We start from the raw sequence: 26,699 nt of genomic DNA on the forward strand, positions 1-26,699 counted from the left end.
GGCTGTAAATACACAAGTGTTCATCAGTTTTATTACTTGGACATGTTTAAAATGGTCTTGTAATTCAGTAAATTGTACAGTTATTTACTTGAGTAATATCAAAAAACATATAGATAAATCAAAACATACACACAACACAAAGATAAGACTGGAAATCACGGAATTCACGAAATTGTGTACAATACAGTTACATAATGCACATAACGATAAAAACCCAAAATGAAGAGGAATTAAACACAGTGCAAATATCTTTGGAGTTTAAGATGACTTTGTGGTAATAAAAGGACACAGAGAAAAGGCAGAGTATCGGGTTCAAGTAGGAGGGGCCGGGCAGCGTGGGATCGGCGACGGCACATTCCGGTCACTTCTTCCTCTGGAACACGTTGGCCAGCATGGCGCCTGAAGTGGTCAGCTGACCCACCTTGCTGAGGAACTTGGTCTTTGCGTCTTCGCTCACGAGGCTGGCAGCTATCGACATGGACCTGGGTACAGCAGCCAAGGGGCACGGTTTGGTGGGGGCAGAGCGAGTGCTGACCAAAGTGAGCAGATAATGAAGCGGGGGGCCGGTCAGTACCGCCCACGCCGCGGCGTGAGGGGAACTACAGTGGTAAGCGGGGGGCCGGTCGGCACCGCCCACGCCGCGGCATGAGGGGAGCTACAGCGGTAAGCGGGGGGCCAGTCGGCTCTTACCCCTGGGGCTCCTGAGAATTCCTGTTCTCCACTTTCTGCTCACATTCCTTAATCATGGAGCTCAGGATATCCTGCGGAAAAACGGCACAGAAAAGCGAGATCCCGCCTGCTCTGTTTGTGTTGGGTATTGTGAGGTCTCCCAGTCTGAGAGCTGACACAAGTGCGCTGGTTTTTCAGCAAAGACGGAAAACAAACCTCATATTCAGGAGAGAACTGCTCCATGTCGACCCTTAAGCACCTCAGCCCCGGGAGGAAGTGATTCACCAGCACGTCTTCGGAGATGACTGTGCGTCTGCAGTTATGGTGTCCTCCAGCCAGACCTGCTGCCCACCCACTGCTGTCTGTCAGCCCCCCCCCCCCGCCGGCACTTCCCTGTCACAGGGGGGCCTCTGACAAAGGGTGGGGGGCTGCCTTTTTAGACGCCCATCAAAGTAGCTATGAGAAAAGCTTCAGGCACTAACCTGGCCCAGCTGCATGGAGCTCGGAGCTGGCGGGTGTATAGGGATTCGGGGGTCTGGGGGGTGTATAGGGATTGGGGGGTCTGGGGGGTGTATAGGGACTGGGGGTCTGGCGGGTGTATAGGGATTGGGGGGTCTGGGGGGTGTATAGGGATTGGGGGTCTGGCGGGTGTATAGGGATTGGGGGGTCTGGGGGGTGTATAGGGATTGGGGGGTCTGGGGGGTGTATAGGGATTGGGGGGTCTGGGGGGTGTATAGGGATTGGGGGGTCTAGGGGGTTGTATAGGGATTGGGGGGTCTGGGGGGGGTCTCGTCACAGCTTTGCTGTGCAGTCAGCCCTCCCCAGCCCCAGCGGTCAGGCTCTGACTTCTCTCCGTTTTCAGGGCACGTTCACACGCTTCAAAGCTGTACGCGACGAGAGGAAATACAGGCCTGTTTTCTGCCGTTCGATTATGGCGACGGATGGAGTTAAAGCCTGCAGCTTTCGTCTCCTCGGTAACAGGCAGCTTAGCATAATGGGGAACGGCAGCTAGAATATCCCACATTAACAATAAACAGATGGAGAGGCGCTGTAACAGCTGAGCTATTCTGTACTGGGCCGAGCGACCTTTGACCCCCGGGGTTCTGAAGGATACAGCAGCAGGAGAGGGCGCTGTAGGCCTCGAACAGCTGCGTGGCGATGCCCACCCGCTTGGCCTCGGCCGTCTGCCCGTTGTTGCCCAGTGCCAGCTTGTGCAGGTGAGGGAGCACGACTGAAACACAGAGCTGGGTTTCACTGAGGCCCAGTGACCACAGACTCACAAGACACTCAAGGAACACAAGGCCTCCAGTTTGGTACCACAAAACAGCAAAGCCATAATCCCCGATAAACCATGACACACTGAACGGCTCCCTGAAGAGAAGCTGTTGTGTCACATCTCTGCCATAACAGACGCACGGCAGAGACTCACACTCGTCTCTGAAGCGGGGCTCGGCGTTGGGGCCGACCCTCCCGAACGTCCGGATGATCTCCATGTGCAGGGAATGCTGGTCCTGGTACTGCGGGTCCTCCAGGAAGGACGCCAGCTGCATCTTCACTCTCTCCAGAAGCTTAAACCGCAAGCACACGCTGGCCTTAGCTTCTCCGGAGCGCGTTACACACACTGGGAGATATCCACTGGTCTGCACTGGTCTTCATGCAGTTTGATATGCAATTAAATCTCCAAATTAAAGGTCCGGACGACTGAAGTGACACGGTACCTCTTTCTGGGTCACGGTCTCCATTATGGTACCAAACGCTGGTATCGTTGATATCCTAACCGAGCTGGAACACAAGCAGAAACGGACCCAAGGACCATCTGAGGCTGAGAGACTTTACTAATTCAACATGTAGACAGACAGAGAAGGTCGATGGTGACTCTGTGTGCGGCGGTAAGTAGTGGCAGGCATGAGTGGGACACACATCTGCGCGGATGGCGGCAGAGGGACGGCACAGACATGGACACGGACACGGACAGAGCGGAAGTCTCACGTCTGCATCGACTCACAATTCCGGGTCACTGCACAAGGTAATTAGCGCTGGAGCTACCCGCTTGTCAATTAAGGCCTCGCTCATGCCCCTGAGAATCACCTGCAACCAGTCAGAATGCAAAAGAGAGACGATTGGGTGAGCACGGGTGGGACGGGACGGGGATCCGGGGGGGGTGGTGGAGGGGGGGGGTGCCAGAGGGTGAGCCTGGAGCCTAATCATGCGATGAATCGAGCACGTGGGGGCAGCGAGGATCTCAGCCTGAGCTCAATGTTAGCATGTCTTAGCTTAGCATAGCCTCCTCCCTGCCTCGGCTTCCCAGGAATAGCGCCACCTGCAGGCGGCGGTGGATCCTTCGTCCACCAGTACTCTGTCTGTCGAAGTGCCCCGATAGAGCAATGTGGCGATGTGATACGAGGGGGCAAATGCTCTCGCATTTCCGGGTAAACATAACCACCCTGAACAGACGTGAAAATTACCCAAAAGCAGCCTCTGAATATGGGGCCGTGTTTCCCGTTTGCTCAGCAAGTGTCCATCCCGGATTAAGTTACAGCTGTCATGTTAGCACGTTAGCATTAGCCGCTTCTCACTGCCACGAGTTCCTTGCACGGACAGCGAGGTACTTCCTGGAAAGTCATGGACCAAGGTGGGGAGGGCAGGCTGGGAGGAACGAGGCAGGAGTGGACTTACATTTCAGGGTCATCGGAGAGCGCGATAAGGGCTGGGACAACCCTCTGAGCTATTAGACTCTCACTGACCCCCTTCACCAACAGCTGATTGGTCAGATCAGGATGATGTCACACGGTGTGCATGGAAAGAACAAGCACGGCACCATGGCGATGCGGAGAGAGAGGGACAAAAAATAATAACGATAAAATAAACAACCATCCAAACAGGAAACAATAGAGGAATAAACAAATGATATCAATAATGAGGTGAAAATGGACACGTTTCACAGGCAAAAGTAAGGAACAAAGCAAAATCTGAGAGATCAAGCAAGAACAAATGACCACCGATGTGGGGGTGCTGATTCCATATGTGGCACTTTTGGACATCGATTTGATGATATGTTTTGGGGGGGGGGAGGGGGGGTGCTTTCAGATTCAATAAGGCAGGCAGGCAAGCAAATCCAATACAGTAACATAGTATTACAGTGTTATCACGAAGTACAGTAACAGTAAAGGTTACGCTTTTCTCTGCAGTTCCTCCTGAAGAAAGGACAACTCTCCTTTGGCCTTAATCTCTGCTTTATATACTCCCACTCTCGTAATTCTGACCACTGGTACTGCCACACCTGACACCTCGTCTGGTAGCATCCGCCCACTTACCTCGAACATGCGGGCTGCAGTGCAGCGCACGAGGGCGGAGGTGTGCACCACGCCGTACCAAAGCACCGTCAGCAACAGCTCGTGGTACGCTGGGTTGGCGCTTTGGGGGGGACAGGCATATTCTGTTATACGTTAGGGTCCGAGCGGCACTGGAATCGGCCCCGCCCCCGCCACACCCCCAGCCCTGCCCCCCGCTTCACCAAATGCCCTGACACACCCACTACCTCGGCCCCGCCCCCGCCTGCTCACCCCAGCTCCATGAAGGCGGCTTTCAGGCTGTCCAGAGGAGCATGGGACAGAGACAGGCTCATCATGACGTCCTCCAGGAAGGCCACCAGCAGCTTGCGGTCCTCCTCCTGGGAGGGGAGGTGATTCGGGTGAGGGGCCACACGCACTCTCAGCCGCCACTGCCCCACTAGCCGCTCCTTACCTGGTTGTAGCATGTCAGCACCCCGGTGGCGTAGATGGGCACGGTGCCCTTCGTCAGAACATCATTCCCATCCGTGGCGTCTGCCGTTACCACGGAGACATGACAAAAAGTAAGACGAGAGCACACATCATCGCACACCATCCACACACACGCCTATTTACCCAAACATGGTTTGGATGACCTGAAGGAGACCAGCGCACACATGGGAAGCAAAAGAGTGGGGGGCCAATGAGACGAAAGGGTTTATGGCCCCCCAGGAAGGAGGGCCGCACACTGCGGTGCAGTGAAGGCCCCGTGACGGCTCCCCAGACACTCTGACGGCGTGACTAGCCCAGGTGTCGGGGACACGACTAAGCGCTTAATGCCTGACAGCAGCCACGTCCTGCCAGCTCTTCCTGATAAAAGCAGGCAGGAGCATCTGCAGCACATAAGCGGTCATGCAGCTTCACGCACCCACGCTCTCCTCAGACAGCCGCAGGATTTCCTGGAACTGCGGCTTCACCTGGAAGAAAAATAAAACAGGACTTAACAAGGTGATCATACCCTGAGAGCAGACTGCAGCAGAGGTCAAACAGCTGGGGCCAAATCCCCAAACGGACACTGGCCTTAACACCTTGAACCGGACACTTGATACCACTCACCTTCGTGTTTGTGAAGATCTTTCCAAACGTCCGGCACAGCCTCCAGAAAAGCCTGGAGAACTCGTGCACGCAGGCTGCGGAGTTGACGTTGATCTGGCCCACAATTCCGATGAGATGGGGTAACCTGGGGGAGCAGAAGCACCATCTCACCGAGGGTAACGCTCTGCATGTGGAGGCTGGATTTACTCAGCTGTAAACCTACCAAGGCTAACCTTTAACGTCCTTCTGGATCTTAAAAGGACTCTATTTGAAATGGGGCACTGGAGAAATATTTGGGGATTTATAAAGAAATGCATTTAAGGACCACTACAAAATACAATTGAAAGTTACAATTACAAATTACAACAATTACAAATTACAATTACAAATTGCTAAATTCCATAAAAACCCATACAACCAACAGGCTTAGATGAATTCAGAAGCCCAGTGTAGATGCTTCTTCACGGCTAATTGTGGGGGGGGGGGGGGGACACTTACAGCTGGTTGACCACCCAGAGCAGGCTGCCCCAGCCCATGGTCCCCTCATGCTCCAGCTGCCGGTCATACAGCTGCAGCAGCACCGCCAGGCGCTCGCGGCTACCAACGATCGTGGCCACGTCCTGGAGCATGGACGCCGGGCGCGGGAACCGCGTCACTGGAGGCGAGGGAGGTGGGTGGGGACAGAGTGTGACAGTGTGTGTGTGTTAGGGTCCGGCGTCGTCCCCGGAGACGACACAATGACCCTGAACTGTCTCCACTGACTAAAAGGCTTTGGTACAGCCCTTTGTAATCTGACCATCCTTATAAAAACAGGGTCCTCACCCTCGATGGGCGGGGTGCTGTCCTGCAGCTCCACCTGGCCGCTGAAGGGGGCGCTCTGGAGCACCAAGGCAAACAGTGGGGAGATAAGGGACTGCAGGCCCGACAGGAGCAGGTGGAGCTTGTGTTCGTCAGGGCCACGGTCGCTCTCCTGCATGGTGGGGGGGGGGGTGCGATGAGTTACCATGGCGACAGTGACCACGGTGACCGTGCCCACCACACGGCTTACCTTCAGCAGGCCCTCGACGCGCAGCAGCAGGCTGGACAGCAGCTGGCTCTGCAGGACACCCAGTTCTGTGGTCCAGGCTGCAAAGGCCGGAATGAAGACCTGGTGGGTGGCGCTGACCACCCGCTCGGATGGGTCGCCCAGCGACAGCAGCATCAGCTCGAAGCCCTGCAGTGACATCATCAACAGGAGCCTCAGGATCAGAGCAAAAGGGGGCAAAGAGGGTGGGGGGGGGCGGTTGCCATATACCTGTGAGTACTTGTCGGCGTCGTCGATGTAGCCCATAATGACGCCCAGGCTCTTGACCACGGCTTCCCGCACCAGGTGGGCCTTGTCCTCTGTCAGCATCTGCTTCAGCATGGAGAGCACCAGCGAACTACGGATTTCCTTCTGCGAGGGAGGGAGGCGCGGGGGGAGAGTTACAGAGGTGACGGCATTGACTGTGAGGTCACAAACACAGAGAGGTAACAGGGTCTTCTGAGGCACCACTGACCAGGACAGGAAGGGCTTCCAAAGGCCACACAACTACCAGAGCGATTAAGGCAAACCTAACGTCACCCCTTCTGGGGTTACAGCAAGGTGGCGCCAGAGAGCAGGCGGGGGCATGTCTTACGGGCAGATAGGGGGCCAGGGCTCCGCAGGACTCGGCGACCAGCAGGCGGCGCTCCAGATACTTGTGGTTGATCTGGGGGGGTGAAGGGGCAGCGGGAGGTCAATTCCGGGATGGACTGACGCAGTCAGCAGTTTGGCAATCGAGCACGGCATAACCAAACACATAGTAACTGAACACAGCACAACACGGCATAACCAAACACATAGTAACTGAACACAGCACAACACGGCATAACCAAACACATAGTAAAAGAACACAGAACACGGCATAAACAAATATGGCGTTACGGTATGATCACGTTTTCACTGACCGGGGTAGGGTAATGTGGCTATTTAGAATGTGAATAGTGATCTTCGGGTGAGAGCGGTACTACACGCCCCCGATACAGGTAAAACAAAGTAAGGTGACATGGTTAAATTTTTTCCCGATTTAACCTAATTTAAAAAACTTTAATACTTCCGACAATGGACATTTTGAAAAGAAGACAGATTACAGATTTAGTCGGCATTTTTTTCATGATTCTACAAAAAGATTTCAGCGAGATATAAACTGAAATTGACGCGAAAGATACGCTGCATCGCCGACGATGCACTCGACCCCAGAGGGCTAAAGAGGCTGAAGGTTAATATCAGGGAAAGATGCTTAACGTGCTGCATACATCAAACATCACATCAGACACATGGAGAGGTGGGGGGGAGGGGGGGTACCTGTTCCCAGCACTGTGGCAGCAGCTCCGCCTCCACCCGCGTGGGGCCCACGTGCCGGGCAAAGGCCACACAGCCCGTCAGGATCATCTGCCTGGGGGGAGGTCAGGATTGGCGCACCGTCAGCTTACCGTCAGCAGGGGGCAGTGCAGGCTAGGCTGCCAAACCCGAGGAGGGTCAGGGTTTGCACGGCTAACTTACCATCACCAGGGGGCAATATAGGCTAAGCTGCCAAACCCAGGGGGGGAGGTCAGGGTTAGCGCATTGTTAGCTTACAGTCACTAGGGGGCAGTGCAGGCTAAGCCGTCAAATCAGGGGTCTTTCCACTACCATGTGAGGGTAGCTCCCTTTAACTGTCTTATAAGAATAAGCACACAGCCAAAATTAGGAGGACGGACTGTGGATGTACGAGTTCAGTGGTGACTGACATTTCAGCAAATATTGGCAGACAGATTCTGAGAGAGAAAAGCTAATGTGTATAATTTACTTTCTTTAATTTGGAGAGTCACATATATGTTTGTATACATAGTATACATACACAGCACTGTAGAAAGGCCTTAGGCAGTCAAAGAGAATGACGTTTAAATGATGTTCATGTTGAACCAAGGTCTTCTACCCAACTCACAAAATACCAGCAATGTTTTCGGAGAGCAGAAGAAATCCTTGTTAGTTTTCATTGTGCCGCTGTTCATTCGGACATCTTCTCGAGCCTATTCTCAAACGCCTACCTTTTAAAAAGCATATTCTAAAAAAATAGGACCTTCTTGAAATAAAACGCTTATTACTTGTGAACCACTTGTACTGCATTTAAAAACAAGGGCTGGCTTTATTCCTGACAGTCACAAAATGTTAAAAACTGATTTCTAAAGGTATTACTTACATGGATAAAAATACTTTTACTGTAAGGTTTTTGCACTGCCATTAATGATTTTATGGTTCGTTTCTTTACTAAAAAGAGATTTTGTTTAGCTTGGTAACCCTCTTGATGACATTTTAAGTTACTGACCTACATTACATTTGTTTTTTAACTATTTTTTTATTTTGTGAGCAAATATATACTTAATACCCTGATAAAATGCTGTAAACATTTGCTTTCACTGCACAGTACTATGTGTGCCTATCCACAGTGAATGCAGCGTGTGCTCAACGTCGCCCCCTGTGGGTGGCACTCACCTCTGCTCGTCGTCAGGCCTCTTGATGAGGTTGAAGAGGATGTGCAGCAGCTGGTCACGTTCCTTAGGCTCGGGGTGAAGGCAGGCGGTGCAGAGAATGAGGGGGATCAGCTCCTAGGGCAGGGAGAGCGCTGTCAAGCACAGCAGCCAATCAGAGCGCTGTCAAGCACAGCAGCCAATCAGAGCACTGTCAAGCACAGCAGCCAATCAGAGTACTAGATCAAACGGGGTCTAACACTACTTATAGGTAATGCTGACAGAGCGCCTCCTGTCTGCAGTTTCTTGTACTGCCCCTTCCAACGTCTGCTCGGGTGGGGTAAGAAAATGTGGCAGAAATTATGAAGAGTGGGAAAAAAAACCATGACAAACGATGAGACTGCGATACGGCCATTTTGCGTTTGCATATTTGGAGGGACCACAACAACGGAGATGCCTCAGCTTCCCCCGGAACCTGAGGCTCACACCAAAATCGCCGGAGAGCCTGACGGGGAACGGGTGTCAGCCATGGTAGACGGCGCCGAGGCCACACGCGGTTAACGGCAGGCATCTGTCTCCACGCCACCTCCGGGATCAGACAGATCCCCAGCCTACCGAACTAACCGAGAACACGGCGGCCTTTCAGACAGATCCCCAGCCTACCGAACTAACCGAGAACACGGCGGCCTTTCAGACAGATCCCCAGCCTACCGAACTAACCGAGAACACGGCGGCCTTTCAGACAGATCCCCAGCCTACCGAACTAACCGAGAACACGGCGGCCTTTCAGACAGATCCCCAGCCTACCGAACTAACCGAGAACACGGCGGCCTTTCAGACAGATCCCCAGCCTACCGAACTAACCGAGAACACGGCGGCCTTTCAGACAGATCCCCAGCCTACCGAACTAACCGAGAACACGCCGGCCTTTCAGACAGATCCCCAGCCTACCGAACTAACCGAGAACACGGCGGCCTTTCAGACAGATCCCCAGCCTACCGAACTAACCGAGAACACGGCGGCCTTTCAGACAGATCCCCGGCCTACCGAACCAACCGAGAACACGGCGGCCTTTCAGACAGATCCTCAGCCTACCGAACTAACCGAGAACACGGCGGCCTTTCAGACAGATCCCCGGCCTACCGAACTAACCGAGAACACGGCGGCCTTTCAGACAGATCCCCAGCCTACCGAACTAACCGAGAACACGGCGGCCTTTCAGACAGATCCCCGGCCTACCGAACTAACCGAGAACACGGCGGCCTTTCAGACAGATCCTCAGCCTACCGAACTAACCGAGAACACGGCGGCCTTTCAGACAGATCCCCAGCCTACCGAACTAACCGAGAACACGGCGGCCTTTCAGACAGATCCCCAGCCTACCGAACTAACCGAGAACACGGCGGCCTTTCAGACAGATCCCCAGCCTACCGAACTAACCGAGAACACGGCGGCCTTTCAGACAGATCCCCAGCCTACCGAACTAACCGAGAACACGGCGGCCTTTCAGACAGATCCCCAGCCTACCGAACTAACCGAGAACACGGCGGCCTTTCAGACAGATCCTCAGCCTACCGAACTAACCGAGAACACGGCGGCCTTTTCCTGACAACCTCGACTTCCAGAGGCGGCGAAAAGCATCGCGAGCAAAGCAGCCTTCTGGAGGCAAGTTTTAAAGGAAGCCTTTGATCAAACACTTCACACTCCATTCAATCACTTTCCTTTTGCATAACTTTTCTAGTCGCAAAACAATTTCTGCACTGCCGTCTATAAATGGACAAAAAATGAACAGTTGTGCTTTTACAATATCTATGCAGCATCAGTGTCTTTGGACAACTCTTTGAGAGCTTAGTTAAGTTACATTTAATCTCAAAACTTTTGTAAATGAAATATAAGTAGGATTTGTGTAGCCTAACCATCCTGGATTCACCAACATTTCATGAATGGATCCACAGGCAGTTGTTCATCACTGGTTTGGCCTCCAGACCCTCATTTTTTTATAGGATCACAATCCAAATTTTTTAAACTGCGTACCACATATGTACGTATAAAATGCAAGGGGGCAGAGGGCGGGCACAGCGGATAAATTTTACCAACGGGGGTGAGGAGGTGGAGACAGTTAAAAACAAAAAAAAGTCAGACATTTTTGAGCACACACTCCACAACCCCCCAGTAGAGATTGTGCTCATCCTATCAGCAAGGTTAACCAGGGTCAGCACATGCACAGACGGTACGGCGCTGGTCAAACCACGCAAATAAAATTACGCTTTTGCTGTACGTATCTAATTTCACTATATAGAAGAAAAACACCAAACACACCCTTAATCTGTGCCATCTGAGAGCACTGTTTCTATAAGGCTCTCATCACATCTCAAAACAAACCCTAGCTATGAAAATAACCAGAGCTGGGGGGGGGGGAGGAGAGGGGCTATTAACCATGTGACTCCAAGCACTAACACATTCATTTCTGTGTCTGTCTTCAGCGTGATGTACGTGTCACGGAGAGCCGACTTGTGACTCGCCGACGACTGAAAATAAAATAGCATGGGCCATAAATCTACACACTGCAAGGCAGCAAAATTGACGACAGAATGTAAACACCAGCCCGGAAGGGAGTGGGACCTCTGCTGATTCACCGCACGACAGGCACGAAGGGGACGCCCAGGGCAGGATTCACACGCGCCTGAGAAATGGCCGCACTCTCACCATCGGATTCCGCAAGCCGAGTCTAACTGCCGCAGCCAGATTAGCCCCTGAATAAAGACCAGTTATGCTCCACACACAGTCAGCCTCTCCTGCAGCCCAGGGAGAGACGACCATTTGTTACAGAAAACTAGTGATGGGGAAAATAATGCTTCATGAAAGATTTGCTATATTTTGTGACCCCACTAGATGGTGCTGTTGGCTTGCTTTGGGACATGCTTTGTGCCCTTTTCTGAAGAGAGAGCGCCATCTAGTGGGGTCAGATTATACAGCTAATGTTTCATAAAGCATCATTTTGCCCATCACTAGAGAAAACCAATCTTTGGCTATTAATAGCAGGTTTAGTCTGGTATTTAGTTCAAAGCTGGGGGGGGATTTACATTTTTCATGTTAGATCTAGATATTTTCAGCACATTGAACAAAATCTGGCAAAAGCCGACATGTAGGCTAGCGGCGGTACGGAAGACGAGCCGGACTTGGCAGCTAGGGGGCAGTAAAGCAGCCAGCTGAGAGGAGCGGAGGGGGAGGGGCGGTGGTGTTTGCGGACGTTTTCGCACTCACCTGGCACAGGTGCACAACCATTCTCTAGGAGCAGAGACGCATGCACAAAAGTGGGAAAATGGCGGAAAGTAAAAGACACAAAATGGAGTCAAAATGAGTACAGGCGAGAATCAGCGTCGAACGCAATGCAGATTCCAAATGGCAGACATTAATGCAATGACATACGAGGGCACGCCCCCCCACGTACCCCCGAGCACACTCCGTACCTCTCTCTTGGCGAGCAGCACGTTGGGCACGATGTGGGGCAGGCAACGACCCAACATGAGCAAGAGACTCTCCTCGCTGTCTGCGATGTGGGACACCTGTCAGAGGCATCATTGGCGCAGAATTCGATTAACAGCCAGATCAAGTCAAGGAACATCATCACAATCAGAATCTTTGGTGAGCTTCAGGGGGCATAAATAGTGTATTAGTTTGCACTTAATTAATCATGAACTAACTCTTAGTTAATGTATTAATTACCCACAAACTAAGTCTTAGAAGCAAATTACCTATTATTTATTTAACAGCAAGTCATCAAGCTCAGTGTTGACATAAAATGTAGTTAACCATCATTTTATAGCGTACATAATCATTATCTACCTACTAGACACTGGTAATTATGATAACCAATACGCAGGTTCACTCATCTAAAAAAGACACATCGGAACTCACCACTAATTATATATTAATTCTGTCAATTAATGTACTTGTATATTGATCTTATGTTAGTTCATCATTAACGAATCACAGTCGAAGCTATCTATTCTGAAGAAGCATCATCGTAACTCAAATGGTCTAAGTGAAACGGTCCAAGTCAAATGGTCTAAGTGAAACGGTCCGAGCCAAACGGTCTAAGGAAAATGGCCTGACCCCTGGACCATTTGAGCTGTGGCCTTTTGTGTTGTACCATGGATGACAAAGATCTGCCAGTAAAAGGACCTGAAAATTCATTATTTGCTGTCATTTTTGACCATCCTCAGCTGTGCTTTGGCAGGCTTACAAGAAACGAGGAAGAAGATTTCAAGGGAATACACCAGAACACTCTATTTTGTCGTTTTGCGTTAGAGAAACAGCATTAAAGGTCAAGGGGTGAAGCACTTCTTCCGTGGCGATACACTTTGTGGGGCTTTTAACGTTCAGCACCATCTTCAGGACCGTGACTCTCACCTCAGAACCAAGGCGGCTATCGGCAGACAGTTGACAGAAAGACAAAAGTGCTTGAAGAAATGCAGGAGACAGATTCCTAAACACAAAAAACACAAACACCCAATAAGCAGTAGCTTGCAAAAGTACTTTGTTACAGACAGACATCATTGACTGGGGATGTAAAATTAATTTTGTTATTGGAGTATTTTCCATTTTCATACTTGTGGCTCCCTCTAGTGGCAAAGTAGTGAATGGTAAATAACGAATGCTCATGCTGCATGGCCATGGGACAGACAGAAAAGGTTTAGGTGTACCCTGAACAGGATAATAGGCCACTGTAGGGCACACCTACTTGGGGACAATTTAGAGATGCCAGTGGGATGAATCAGGGGGACCCAGAGGAAACCCACATGACACACGATCCACACGCACACTGCGAAGACTGGAACCCCAGAGGAAACCCACATGACACACGATCCACACGCACACTGCGAAGACTGGAACCCCAGAGGAAACCCACATGACACACGATCCACACGCACACTGTGAAGACTGGAACCCCAGAGGAAACCCGCATGACACACGATCCACACGCACACTGTGAAGACTGGAACCCCAGAGGAAACCCGCATGACACACGATCCACACGCACACTGTGAAGACTGGAACCCCAGAGGAAACCCGCATGACACACGATCCACACGCACACTGTGAAGACTGGAACCCCAGAGGAAACCCGCATGACACACGATCCACACGCACACTGTGAAGACTGGAACCCCAGAGGAAACCCGCATGACACACGATCCACACGCACACTGTGAAGACTGGAACCCCAGAGGAAACCCGCATGACACAGGATCCACACGCACACTGTGAAGACTGGAACCCCAGAGGAAACCCGCATGACACACGATCCACACGCACACTGTGAAGACTGGAACCCCAGAGGAAACCCGCATGACACACGATCCACACGCACACTGTGAAGACTGGAACCCCAGAGGAAACCCGCATGACACACGATCCACACGCACACTGTGAAGACTGGAACCCCAGCACTGGAGGTGTGAGCTGCCATGCCCTCCCCACACTGAGTTACTCTTCCAGCAGTGACATGTATAATGTCCTATAATTTCATGCTTGTGCTCACCTTTTAGGCTGCTCAAACTGTGCAGACCCTTGACTTGGTGCTTTCTGGGTTTTTAACTTGCCGTGGGGCTGTATGGGCTGGCAGAGCGAGGGGGCGGGTGCCGTGGTAAGCGGGTCCCTGTCCAGCCTGCCCTTTGTCCTGAAGGGGGCACCCGCGGGCATCAGCTCCTCTGGGGGCCCTCTGCTGTCAGCGCAGCACCAGTTCTCTAGGGGGGCCACCATGGAACTCTGATCCGATCTGAGATTGCTCCCCTCCACCTCCTCCATAGAGATGCTCTTCTTCAGGCTCTGGATATCACTGGAGATTTCGGGAGATTTCAGTCAGAGCCCGTTCTTCGATGTTCTCCAAGTTCCCTCAACACAACGGGAGGTTGAACCACTGCACACGTCACCCCCCACCCCCCGAGTCTTCCCTACCTCTGGAGAAGTTTAATCTGCTCCACCAGACTGTGCTTCTCGCCGATCAGCAGGCCTATCTGATACTCCAGCTCCTGAACAATCTCTACTTGCTGGAAGATGAGAAATACCAAAGCTTCAGCTTCCACAGAAGATTTGAAAGAGTTAAAATAGCATTTCAAGGTCGCCGTGACAGTCAGGAATGAACTAATCAACATCCTACTGCTGCAGCCATGGTTGCTCCATGCGAAGCATGGTTGCTCAATGGGCTGAGTCACATGACCAGGGTCACATGCCTGCGTGCGCTCCATCTTGTGCAGGGACTCTTGGGTAATGGAGTTCAGCGGCAGCTCACTGGCCTCCACCCCCACGGCCACATCGGCGGTGTCCCTCGGGGAGGGGGGGCAGCTTCCCCCAGTCCGGTACTGGTGCAGAAGGCTGGGGGGCTTCGGCGTATTCAGCCCCACATCGTCCCACAACTCAAAATCCTACGAAGAGGACAGGTTACAGTTTCTATGACAACAGGTGACCATTAACCCTTTGCTGCCCATTAAAAGGCATAATGTGTCAGTGGGACAAACCCATTCTGATGAAAACTATTTGAAACTATATGTACTATATTTAAAATGCTGTAAGGTTAACTGTGTACAGGTCTTATTCCTTAAAGAATAAATATTTCATACATTAACTACAGATACTGTAAAAACACATAAACTACTTGAAATTCTGCTGAACTACCTGGTCATCGTTTTCATCAGAGAATGTGATTGAGGTCAGTTTGTAATTATTCCTCAGCAAATACTCATTAACGAGAAAATTCAAGGCTCTTTTTTCAAGTGGACGGACGGGCTCCTGCAAAGAGGAATGAAACGCTGATTAGACGCTTTTCCATACAGTACAAGTCAGCATTTATGCCTTTGGTTGAACTACAATGCAAACAGACCCATATGCAAGGTCAGGGCATTGATAAGCTGGAGTCAGAGAACCAGAGAGACAGACAGAGAGACAGAGAGAAACAGAGACAGACATAGAGCGACAGACACACAGAGACAAAGAAACAGACAGAGACAGAGGCAGACAGACAGCTTCGTCCTCTCTGCTCTCCCACCTCCATTTCCGGGCTGAACCGGAAGCTCCGCCTCTCCCGCGACGGCCCTTCGCTCTCTGCAAGGCAAAGGTAGACCTGTTGGATGGTCTCCCCGGCAACCGCCGCAGCCGCAGGACCCCCAGCAGCTCTCAAAGCAGAAAGTACATAGGAAAAATAGAAAGTACGCCACCTGCTGCCTGAGTCAAGTTGGCGCGCAGTGCCTGAATGGTCTCCTTGGCTTTCCGAAGTTCAAACTCCAGGACTGGACAGGGAGTGGATTAAACACACAGGCATCAAACCAAGAAAAGGGGGCAACGAAACGAAACTGGAAATGGATGGTGTGAAAGAACAGAAGTGGTGAGGAGAGCATGCAAACGGTGGGGGCCGTCAAGGCGTGTGGCCAGCGAGCGGCACCCAGGACGGGTCTCATTCTGGCAGCCGGGGGCCCGGGGGCCCCAGCGCCGACCCAGGGCAGCCACATCCTTTGGCTTGCGCTTCATACAAACCAAACGATCCCTACAGATTTTCTTCACGCATCAGATTGAAAATCTCGTGTTTGTAGGGTGTTGTATGCTTTTGATATACAAGCGAATTGCATGCATTCATGGAGATCGGCAGCACGGCATGGTCTCGAGGGACGGGCAATCGGCTAAGAGCCCAGTTTCGGCTCTCTGGGGCACAAGGACCAGCTGACTTTCGATCCAGCTCTCCTGCTTATCCTCGCTGATTTCTGGAGAGAAGATCTGCTCATCTTGTGTATTATTAACAATCTGCCGTTCAACAGCAGGACTAAACACGACTGTGGACCCCCAGGCCAGCGGTCGTGCTCCCCCTGCTGGCTATCCACAGGTATAATCACTGTCAGAAAAAAGTAGACTTCTTAAAGGTACAAGAGCGACATCCATGGCCTAAAGGGGCAGATCGACCGACATGAGAGTGCAAGAGAGTGCCGGCTGAGACACCAATGGACACGTCCACTGGCCCAGTCGAACCATTATAGCTCATGGCACCATTGGCGGGTTCTGTCCATTTATAGGGCTCTTGTTGTTGCAGGAATGGTAACGCTGCACATGGATGGTGATGCCCCTCGCATGGAGACTCTGACAGTCAGGAGAATGGGCTGAACATGGCAGAAAAGCCACCAAGAGCTTCTTCCTTGCAGATCTAGCACCAGCTGAAGACCAGCTTGCTGTGAAAATGCATCTAACTTCCACTCCAAGATTTCCCAGTAAGACTGTGATCCCTTTCTTTTTATTTATTATACGCTGAGCTCCCCTCCAGCCAGAACTCACGGGAAAGCCGCTGGAGCACCGGGGATGTAGCTGAAAGCCGAGCGAGGAGGTGAGGTCCACGTGAGTGGGCGTGGTCAGAGCAGGGTTGGGGGCGTGGCCATGACAGGGATGGGGGAGTGGTCAGGGCAGGGTTGGGGGCATGGCTGGGGTATGGTTGGGGGTGTGGTCATGTCAGGGTTGGGGGCGTGGTCATGACAGGGTTGGGGGAGTGGTCAGGGCAGGGTTGGGGGCATGGCTGGGGTATGGTTGGGGGTGTGGTCATGGCAGGGTTGGGGGCGTGGCTGGGGTATGGTTGGGGGCGTGGTTATGACAGGGTTGGGGGTGTGGCCATGACAGGGTTGGGGGAGTGGCTGGGGCAGGGGTGGGGGTGGGGTGGAGTTAGGGGTCTGAAGTGGGGATGGCGGGGACCAGGGAAGACTGCTGGAGGAGGCAGAGCCGACCCATGCAGCATGTGGCCAACTTTTAACAAGCTGTTTTTGGACACTGCATGGTGGTATCAGAAAGCCATTTAAGAAGGAGTGAGACCCTGAGTCAGACAGCTGTGGCCGCGGGTTCGAGAGCTGCTGAAGCTCCTAACCTGCTGCAGTCACATGGCCCCACAGAAAGAGGAACACCCCACAGCACTGCAGTCACACCCCCAGCCTCCCACCAACCAATCACATTGCCGCTCTTCAGGCCACTCCCACTGACCTACTCATACCCTCGTCCAATCACATTACGGCTCAGCATCTTATTCTCCTTGTATAAACATCTTGGGTGCGTAAAAATGCAGAGACACAAAATGGATGTAAAACGTACAGTTATTCACGAGGGGGGGGAGGGGGGACATACTGGAATTTCAAGATGAACAACAAACACAAACTGGAGTCAGAGAAGGCCAGACCCTACAGCGCTCAACCGGAGAGGGAGCTGGTGTTACTGAACGTGGTGCATTAATAACAATGTGGAAGTGGGGATTAAAATAACGTTTTATTGAGTGAAATTTAAACACGAGGGAAAAAGCAGAAGTCAGCTTTCGACTAAGCGGAGGATGATATCTTCAGCGTACTGTGCTGGGAAACACACAGAACAATAATAAACTATCGGGACTGTTTATTATTCATGACCTTTGGGTGTGCAAAACCATCACTTACATGGAGCCCAGGTCCGTGTTTTACTGTAATTAAATGACAAATCACACAAATTAAAAACAACAAAAAATAATCCCCTCTTTGCTCCACTACTTCAGTGTAGATGTTCCTAAAAACACGAATCTAAAATGTCACACGTCAAAAGCGTATAGCGCCCTGCCACTCTTCCTGCTACATACATTGCTAAACTGGCTCAAAGGCCAGGATCTAAATCCTACAACAGACACATCCAACTACTGAGCCACAAAGTCAGTGTGACTGCGTGACTGGCCTGGAGCGTTTGCAAAACCACAATCGAGGCCTTGTACCCAGTGACTGCCATCAGCTGAAATGCGCTGATGAGGGCTCGGTGTGCCCGGTGCCAGGGGGATCCCGGTGCCAGGGGGATCCCGGTGCCAGGGGGATCCCGGTGCCAGGGGGATCCCGGCCACTGACTGCCAGAGATCTGGAATCACGGGATTATGGCCAAACCAAACACTCACAGCGCAAAATGTTCTTAGAGATCACAATCACACCACTAACTCCCCTCACCCTGCCCTTACGATGATCATGATGCCGACGACTGGGACGTCACCGTCACTCCAGACGTGCACCCAGAACCTCGTGCGCAGTGCCATCTGGTTGGATGGTACAGACTACGAATTTGACTCAGTTTGGCTCCGCAAAGGAACCGATCCGTCACTTAACATGTTTCTAATGGCTGTCAGGTCAATGTACATAATAGCACACACGCACACACACACACGCACACACACACACACACACACACGCGCGCACACACACACACACGCTCACACGCACACACACGCTCACACGCACACACACACACACACACACACACAGGTTTATAATTATATCTTTGTGGGGATTCTAATCCCAACAGGGCGACCTTAACCCCTACCCAGCCTTAATCATAACCATAAGTAACTTATAAAGACTTTTAAAGGCATTTTTACTGTTTTGATTTCATTCACAGATCTTTCTGGGGACCCAAAAATGGTTCCCACAATTTCAAAATGCAGGTTTTTATTACATTGTGGGGGACATTTGGTCCCCACAAAGTAATATAAACCTAATCCACACACACACACACACACACACAGATACAGTTAGACCCTGTAACTGAATTAGGCTGTACTAAAATAGAGCATGTTAGTCTCACCTCAGGCCTACTAAAGACACGTTTCCTGTCTTGCATCAGTATGTAAAATCTTTACGGTTCACATGGATCCCATACATTGCTTACCTAATACTTACCTAATACATATACATAAATTAGGAAACTATATAATCTGCTTATATAAACATAAACGTGTCTCTGTGTCTCTGTGAGACAGCCTCCGCTTACCTGCCACCCGCTCATCCGCCTCCCGGTGGCCATCATCAGAATAGCGGGCAAAGTCCAGTGAATCCAGAGTGCTGATGCTTCCGGCCCTGTCTGGAACACAGAGAGACACATCGTCGCCGGTCATTAAGGCCGGGTTTGAAGTGCCTTCTTTATGATCGCTTACCGTCTGCTGGCAAACTTCTCAGCTCTGTGACCAGCACAAGAGCCATACAGCAAAACTGTAGCATTCGTTTGGGTGGGACTAAGAAATGCACATCCAGTTAGTTTGAGGCTGATAACCTTGACACTGCCTGTCTTATCACTCTAGAAGGACCTCATCCTTACCGCTAACCTTCTCCAGCAGCTCGAGAAGGACCTCATCCTTACCGCTAACCTTCTCCAGCGGCTCGAGAAGGACCTCATCCTTAACCCTAACCTTCTCCAGCGGCTCGAGAAGGACCTCATCCTTACCGCTAACCTTCTCCAGCAGCTCGAGAAGGACCTCATCCTTACTGCTAACCTTCTCCAGCAGCTAGAGAAGCTTCATATACGGGACAGCAGAGCGTAAAAGTCACAAGCTCAAACTGCAAAACCCCGAAAGCCTTGGAGACCATGAGGACCACCTGCATTCCCCAATACTTCCAGAAGGACTGATCCCCACCCAACAACATGAATCACATCCCGCTCCTGATGCAGTTACCATAGCAACCCCATTCGGCTCCTTGGAGGACTTATTTATGATCTCAACCTGAGACAGGGGAGGAGTCTCCATGAAGACATTGCCAAAAGTTGTAGGAAAACATCAGTGGTGTCCTGCTCTGTTTCTGTATGCTAGGAAATCGACTGGGGTGGCAGCAGAACCAGGCGAACAGGAGATTATAATCAGATCAGAGATCAGACCACAATTAAAAGATATGCGTAATCGTCCCCTGAAGAGAATAAAAGACACTATTCATTACTAATGGACCAGCATCCATTGTTTTCTCTTTGACGGATGATGTAGGAAAAAGGAGAATGAGAGATGCATGCTGGGAAGCAGGCCTATGAAGGACGCTGACGTTGTTTAGCGATGGAACAGGCTGCAAAGGGCCAAAGCATTAACGATCCGATATTGGCAAAAAAGGCCGACATGTTGCTGCTTGATATTTTGTCTTCATGTTTTTATGAAGGGCATTGAACAGGGTTTCAAATCAGTAGAAGGCCATAAGAATGTGAGACATTTTCCTCCCCAGCAGCCAATGATGTTCCTCGATTTCAAAACGGCAAATATCGTCCTCGTGGTCTTACATCGCCCTCGTGGTCTTGGCAAGACCAGTGTTGCCATCTTGCCTCCCAACTTGGGACACAATGAATCATGGGTTGGTCTCGTTTGGTGAGGATGTAATGAAAGATGATGTGAAAGTATGGTCACACAGGCATCTCAAGGAACACCCCAGGTGTTTAAAGGGCCTTTATAAGGACCCGGGTAAGGAGATGCCTAAGTTCAGTCAGACATTATCACCGGTGTATGAAGACAACAGGAAGCTGGACAGATAAGGCACTCTACACATCACATGACACCCAGCAATTCCATCGATTCAGCTTGACGCCTGCCAAGCGGCAGCTCTGTGCTGAGATGTTCTGAGATGTTCTTACGCCACACTGAGCTGGAAATCTGGAACACAAAGGGTGAGTATATCTGTGTAGAAGCTCAAAGGGAAAGGCGTTCTGCTTGAGGCGTTATACGACTCTGGGGGTTAGGATTCTATGTCTGTGATTGGAAGGTCGTTGGGTCTAATCCCTTAGCTGTCAGAGTTGTTACATCTCTACTGGGCCATTGAGCAAGACCCCTAACCATGAGAAATGCCACAGAGGTGTCAGACAAAGGACTCGACCTTGTGCTCAAACCTCTCACTTCTACGTGTGTGTGTGTCTCCGACAGGAGCGAGATGGAACATGCCAAACCTAAAAAATGCCTACGAACCCGTACAAATAAAACACAAGTAAAGCACCATCAGGCTTTGAGCGCAGCCTTCAGGATTTCAGGCATCCTGAGGGGAAGACAGTAAGAAATAATCTGAGGCACCGTGAGAGGAAACCTCAAGGTTCCCATCATTCTGAGGCCGGCATGCGAGTCCCAGTGCAACTGGAAGTGACACATTCATATGAAATGGTGATTATACCGCAGCGTCCCAGTAAAGGCTACAGGAATAAAACCCACGAGCGACTGTTAGGCAGAGAGCTGGGGGGAAGAAAAAGCCGTTTGTTCAAGATTTCTGTCAAAAGCTCCGCATACGCCGGGCCTGAATTAGGGGCGGCCCCATTTCTGCAAGAACGCGACAACCACTGAGCTCCTGTGCATGGGGGTCAGTGAGGCTGAGGCAGGCCAGAGCTGGAAACACGCAGAGCAGCTTGGCAATAAGAAATAAGGTGAAGGGAGCCATTCCGGGTATCACCTGCCGATTACATGCCGATTACATGGCGATTACATGGCGATTACATGGCGATTACATGCCGATTACATGGCGATTACATGGCGATTACATGGCACACGGGCAATAATCACCGGGCTACAGAGGACGGGCGTAAACATCTGTCTGGATGCCGGCTTTGATACTATACAGATGTTTACTTACGTCTACAGTTTGATAAGCAGATTAGCAGGAGGCCCAAAACATTAACGAGAGGCGTATTATGACACACAAACGTTAGTAATCTGCATGAATTCAGTGTGTTCTTATGTTTAATAAACGTGTCGGACTTCGGACAGCAAAAAGTACCTCCACAGCACCACCATCTCTCTACCTCGCTTATCCACGATGTCGCCTCGTTTACAAGATGTTGTGGATGCTGAGCTCTCCGGAGCGGCGCCACTTCAGCGCTCATCGCTTCCACGATTTACCGAAACAATAGCGTGTGTCGTGCTCCGCTAACCGAATTTAATAAATATAAGGATGCATGTTTCAGCCCCTCATCTAACGCCCTGGTGATTACTGTGCATGCGTCACATAAGTGCGATGTGACATCGTGCAGCCCTAAAGCATGCGATGGTCACTTCTAATAGTGACCAGGTCTAGAGACCCAAACTAGTGTACAGACCGTGGCTGCACCGGTGCAGACTGCACTGTCAATCTCCTGCCACAAAATGTTTTTAAAGAAGCATATCAGCATCTTATTGCAACAGCTACAGTATTGAGAAACACAGCGAACACGGCTGAATCTGACAGGACCTCAAAGAGCAGCATCACCGGGAAGCATTTCAGCTACGTTTTGTGTCTCCTGCTATCTGCAGTATAAGACACCATATCTCATGCATGCTATATTACAAGCAAATTAAAACTGATGACAAGTTTTAAAATCTGGATTCTATTTACATTACGGAAAACTTTTTGTTGGTTTGCAAGTCTCACATGCAGTTGCATGCAATTTGCGATCTGCCCGCTCTTGATTGGCTGTTATGCAGGTGAGACCCCCACCCCCAGAGAAACGGCTTTTCAGCTCCCGCTGTAACACGGATCCACGGGCTGAGAGGTCCGGGAAAGTCACAGACTGGAAATCGCACATGGGCGTGTATTTCTGAGACAGGACTGTCCATATCCACATGAGTCTTAGACGGCTGCATGTGTTCATGCCAGGAGTGTAGGAGAGAGTTTGATATGGGGGGGCAAATGAAGTCTATCAAAATATTAAGGGGTACCACCCCCATGTTTCTACGCTCCCCCCCCCATAGCAATTCAGAATCAGAAAATGTCTTTCATGTCCTTTATTCTGGAATAACACAAAGTCACTGTATTGCTTATTTGGATCTCTTCTGTTCCCAGTCTGAATAAGATCATAAGACCATATTGCTCCGCCCACCATCTGCCCGACCCGAGAAACACACACACACACACACACACACACACACCACTTTGCCCTGGAAACCCTGCCCCACTCTCACAGGTCACATGTCACGGCTATAATTGCGCTTTCACAGCAGGCAAATGAGGAAGCAGCTTTACCCGGAGATTATATCAAGACTGGCATAAAGCCAGGCATGAGCAGGGAAAACATCACTACGATAAGGACGCACTGGGCAGCGGGGGTGGTGTTCCGGAAAAATACCGTGATCTAGGAACAACTTCCAGGGAGGTAGACCCGTGTGTGTGTGTGTGTGTGTGTGTATGTGTGTGTGTGTGTGTGTGTGTGTGTGTGTGTGTGTGAACATAAGAAATTTACAAACGAGAGGAGGCCATTCGGCCCATCAAGCTCGTTTGGGGAGAACTTAACTAATAGCTCAGAGTTGTTAAAATCTTATCTAGCTCTGATTTAAAGGAACCCAGGGTTTTAGCTTCCGCTACACTAGCAGGAAGACTATTCCATACTCTAACTACACGCTGTGTAAAGAAGTGCTTCCTCAAATTTGTTTTAAAATGTTCTCCCGCTAATTTCCACTTATGGCCACGAAATCTAGTATTTAGACTAATATTGAAATAGTCATTTGGCTGAACAGCTTCCCCACACTGGCGAGAGTGGGACATGGAAGCATCAACATACATACCGAGATCTTTCTCGTAATGTGTGTGTGTGTGTGTGTGTGTGTGTGTGTGTGTGTGTGAAGTGACACTGTTGGCTTTGTTGTGACTGTATCTGATTTAAAAGGATCATATCTAAGCTTTTATATTATAACACAGACATACTACTGTCATGCGGGCAATCATGGAGTTTAGAGACTGGATGGATGGACGGACACTTCAGATCCCTAACGGTTTATGCCAGCGCGAGCTCCCACTTGTCAATAGCCGGGCCTTGCATCCTAATGGACGATTTCATACCGTCACCACAAGATTTTAATAAACAACATCAATAATACTAACGCCGGGGGTGGAGGTTTAGACAAAGGGTAAGATAAGGCGAACCGCTGCACGGCAGCCACGCATATATACTCACTGAGCTGCCCAGCGGCTCCCCCCTGCTCCTTGGCAGCGGGAGGTGTCCAGCTCTGCCTCTCGAAATTTCCGGGGTTGGAGAAGTAATCCCGCAGCCGGGGCAGCTCCCTGCCGCTCTCCAGCAGCTCGGTGTGCAGCTCCAGCGCCGTCAGGATGTACTGATCCCGCAGCAGCTGGGCGGCGATCGCATCCACGGACAGCCGCGCTTCCGCGCCGCCCCCCGCCGCTGCAGGCGAGACAGGAGCCGCTTCTACGCCGGGGCTGATGCCGCCGCCGCCGGGCAGCACCAGCGTCGCCGACTCCGGCTCCACCCGCAGCTGCAGAGGAGCGATGCCGGGACCCGGCGTCCCGTTCTCGGTCCCGATCGGTCTCAGTTCCAACTCCTCATCCGAGTCGCTGAGATTGAATGGATTGACGCTGCCAGCCGCCATTTTTGTCCTAAAATAAATGAATAATATTACCTCCCTCCCTCTTCTTCCTGGATACGGCCAATTGACAAGCGGGGGAAGACGGCGGTTCCGTGGGGCTGACAGAATGACAAGCCAGAACCCGCCCCCGGTTCGGGATTGGATGCGGGAGCGGCTCGGGTGACCGGGCCGGGTGGCGGACGGGCGGCCGGCGGGTCGGTCTGCGACGGAAGGACACATCATCATCATCATCATCACCACCATTATTATTATTATTATTATCATCAAATATAGGACCAAATGTAGACGCCTGTAGTGTAATGCCCCCCCCCCCTTCAATGTCTGGTTTGGGTCAATTGCTCAGAGTAGTATGTAGAAATAGGCAAGTTCCTATTTAAAGTGGTCGGTCTAGATCTTATAGGTTAAATTATTACTATTATTATTATTGATATATTGATACGTGATTTTAGTAGCTGGCTCTGAAAATGCCTTGAAGCTTTTGTTTATTGTCATGCAGTCAACACGAAATATTTACAGCATTAATATAAATAAATAAATCGGGGAGGTGCACGAGAGGGTTCACCTTAAAGGTGCAGGGACTGGGGGGACGAAGCCTCGCGAAGCTTCCGTGGCTTAATCCGGACTGTGCCGGAAAAAAGACTCAAAGCCTTAAAGCCATAATTAAGCCCAGATTAAAATGTGCCGAGAACTGCAGACCTGTATGCAGGGATACAGATCTCACGCATGTGGCGTAACATGCACGCTTCCTCACGCTCACGCAAGAAACCCTACGGCAAATCTTTATTATTCCATTATAAACCTAATTTTTTCATATCAAAAGCGTTGGGTAGTTTGCAAACCCCACAGACTATTTACAAGGTAATAAAACCCTTGCATACATGTAAATGCGTGTGCAGACTTTGTCTCGACTTGAAAATCACACGAAGCTTGTAAAGCAAAGTTAGCAGCCCTGACAGAGGTCGATCTAAACCACACATCTTTAGCCTGAGCTGGAGGGGGCAACACTGGTATTTATCACAGAGCAGACCGTCCAACATCGTTTGGGTTTCTCAGTGGCGTGCGCCGTCATGCTCGGTCCTCAAATGCGATCTCTGCACCACACCACATGGGTTGGAACCAGGGTGCTTGACACAAACAACAGACCTCAATTTTGAAACACCATTAGCCACTACAGAAGTGACTAATGTGGCATATATCATAATAAAGGCTGTGCCAAGTCACGCAGATACGTTGCTAGAATTATGTGTCCTACTTCTTGGTTGGGTCTGGGTGAAACTTTTCACATTGGTTTGTTTTCAAAGACTGGTAGGGACCAAATCAGCCCCCCTAAACACACACACATTGCCCCCACAGTATTGATAAGGACATTTCCCTACCGCCTAATACTGAAATCTACAACCTGGAAACACTGCTTATTTTAACGGCATTAGGTTTTCATGCTTTTCTAATATGGTTCAACCAAAGTTGTTCAGCTAATCCCATTCATCTAAAGCACTTTACATACCCAAGATCGCCCCAGTAAATTAGCCACCCTCAGGGATGCCAGTAGGGCCAGCTGGTCACGGGTGTCAAAGACGTCTTTCTAATGGTCAAATCGGGAGCCTTCGGGTCATTTTGGGCAGGTGCTTAACTTCCACGCTACCTGATGACGGCGTAGCTCGACAAGCTGGTAGCACAAGCTATTACCCGTATTTTCTGCATTTATATCGTCCACCTGTTTCTGTAAACATGCTGATCTCAGAGAGCTCAGTAGTGAAGCTGTTGTAATAGCTGTGTGAGATTAGGTGTCCGGGGCTGATCTGGGGTCAGATCTGGTTGAAGAGGCTGCTGGGAAGCGGGCAAGGTCAGGTCAGCCAGACAGCTGTTTCGGTGTCTCGTATGAGCGACGCGCGTTTTCTGCTCCCAGGACACCCTGTTTGCTCTGTGACGTGTCCTGACCGTCCGCCCTGCTCACATCAAAGGGCACATTTCTTAAGTGTAAACAACACACAATTTTCCATGTAATATTTCACCAGAGCAATTAATTTCACACATCCCAATCAAGG

The 26,699-nt window shown here is 50.7% G+C and overlaps 2 protein-coding genes across 7 annotated transcripts in view; one reads left to right on the forward strand and one right to left on the reverse strand.

The window, feature by feature from the left end:
- Positions 1-24,842, reverse strand: LOC111834204 (RAB11-binding protein RELCH homolog). 6 transcript variants are annotated; one of them, XM_023793239.2, is made up of 30 exons: positions 24,228-24,840; positions 19,341-19,430; positions 15,761-15,832; positions 15,592-15,647; positions 15,222-15,335; positions 14,780-14,971; positions 14,505-14,596; positions 14,089-14,385; positions 12,957-13,032; positions 12,014-12,109; positions 11,808-11,831; positions 8,569-8,681; positions 7,399-7,489; positions 6,692-6,763; positions 6,328-6,468; positions 6,082-6,246; positions 5,856-6,003; positions 5,532-5,688; positions 5,055-5,178; positions 4,867-4,915; positions 4,414-4,493; positions 4,233-4,339; positions 3,984-4,083; positions 2,675-2,757; positions 2,388-2,451; positions 2,099-2,237; positions 1,784-1,900; positions 886-974; positions 691-761; positions 1-482 (listed from the first exon to the last, which is right to left on the reverse strand). In XM_023793239.2, exons 1-30 carry the CDS (start codon positions 24,655-24,657, stop codon positions 362-364), a joined length of 3,570 nt encoding a protein of 1,189 aa, XP_023649007.2. In that variant the 5' UTR covers positions 24,658-24,840; the 3' UTR covers positions 1-361. The 6 variants fall into 6 exon arrangements, 5 of the variants coding, with proteins under 5 accessions (XP_023649007.2, XP_072567173.1, XP_023649009.2 ...); XM_072711072.1 differs by lacking the exon at positions 2,675-2,757 and adding an exon at positions 3,346-3,428; XM_023793241.2 differs by lacking the exon at positions 11,808-11,831.
- The window catches only part of LOC111834206 (probable G-protein coupled receptor 141), a 12,036-nt gene continuing 4,760 nt past the window's right edge, over positions 19,424-26,699 (forward strand). Inside the window, exon 1 of the mRNA XM_072711078.1 lies at positions 19,424-20,987. The gene's annotated coding sequence lies outside the window, so the exon portion shown is untranslated. The remainder of the gene's footprint in view (positions 20,988-26,699) is intronic.

This window comes from Paramormyrops kingsleyae, chromosome 4 (assembly GCF_048594095.1).
Source record: "Paramormyrops kingsleyae isolate MSU_618 chromosome 4, PKINGS_0.4, whole genome shotgun sequence".
In the NCBI taxonomy this organism is placed as follows: domain Eukaryota; kingdom Metazoa; phylum Chordata; class Actinopteri; order Osteoglossiformes; family Mormyridae; genus Paramormyrops; species Paramormyrops kingsleyae.

What these genes read in the sequence shown, in the direction of transcription:
- LOC111834204 (XM_023793239.2), bottom strand. Translation starts at nt 24,657, where the DNA reads ATGGCGGCTGGCAGCGTCAATCCATTCAATCTCAGCGACTCGGATGAG. An exon ending in GCCCCGCTTCAGAGACGAGT is followed by an intron (nt 1,901 to 2,098) that starts GTGAGTCTCTGC and finishes TCTGTGTTTCAG; the next exon opens with TCGTGCTCCCTCACCTGCAC. An exon ending in AGTTCTCTCCTGAATATGAG is followed by an intron (nt 762 to 885) that starts GTTTGTTTTCCG and finishes GTTTTTCCGCAG; the next exon opens with GATATCCTGAGCTCCATGAT.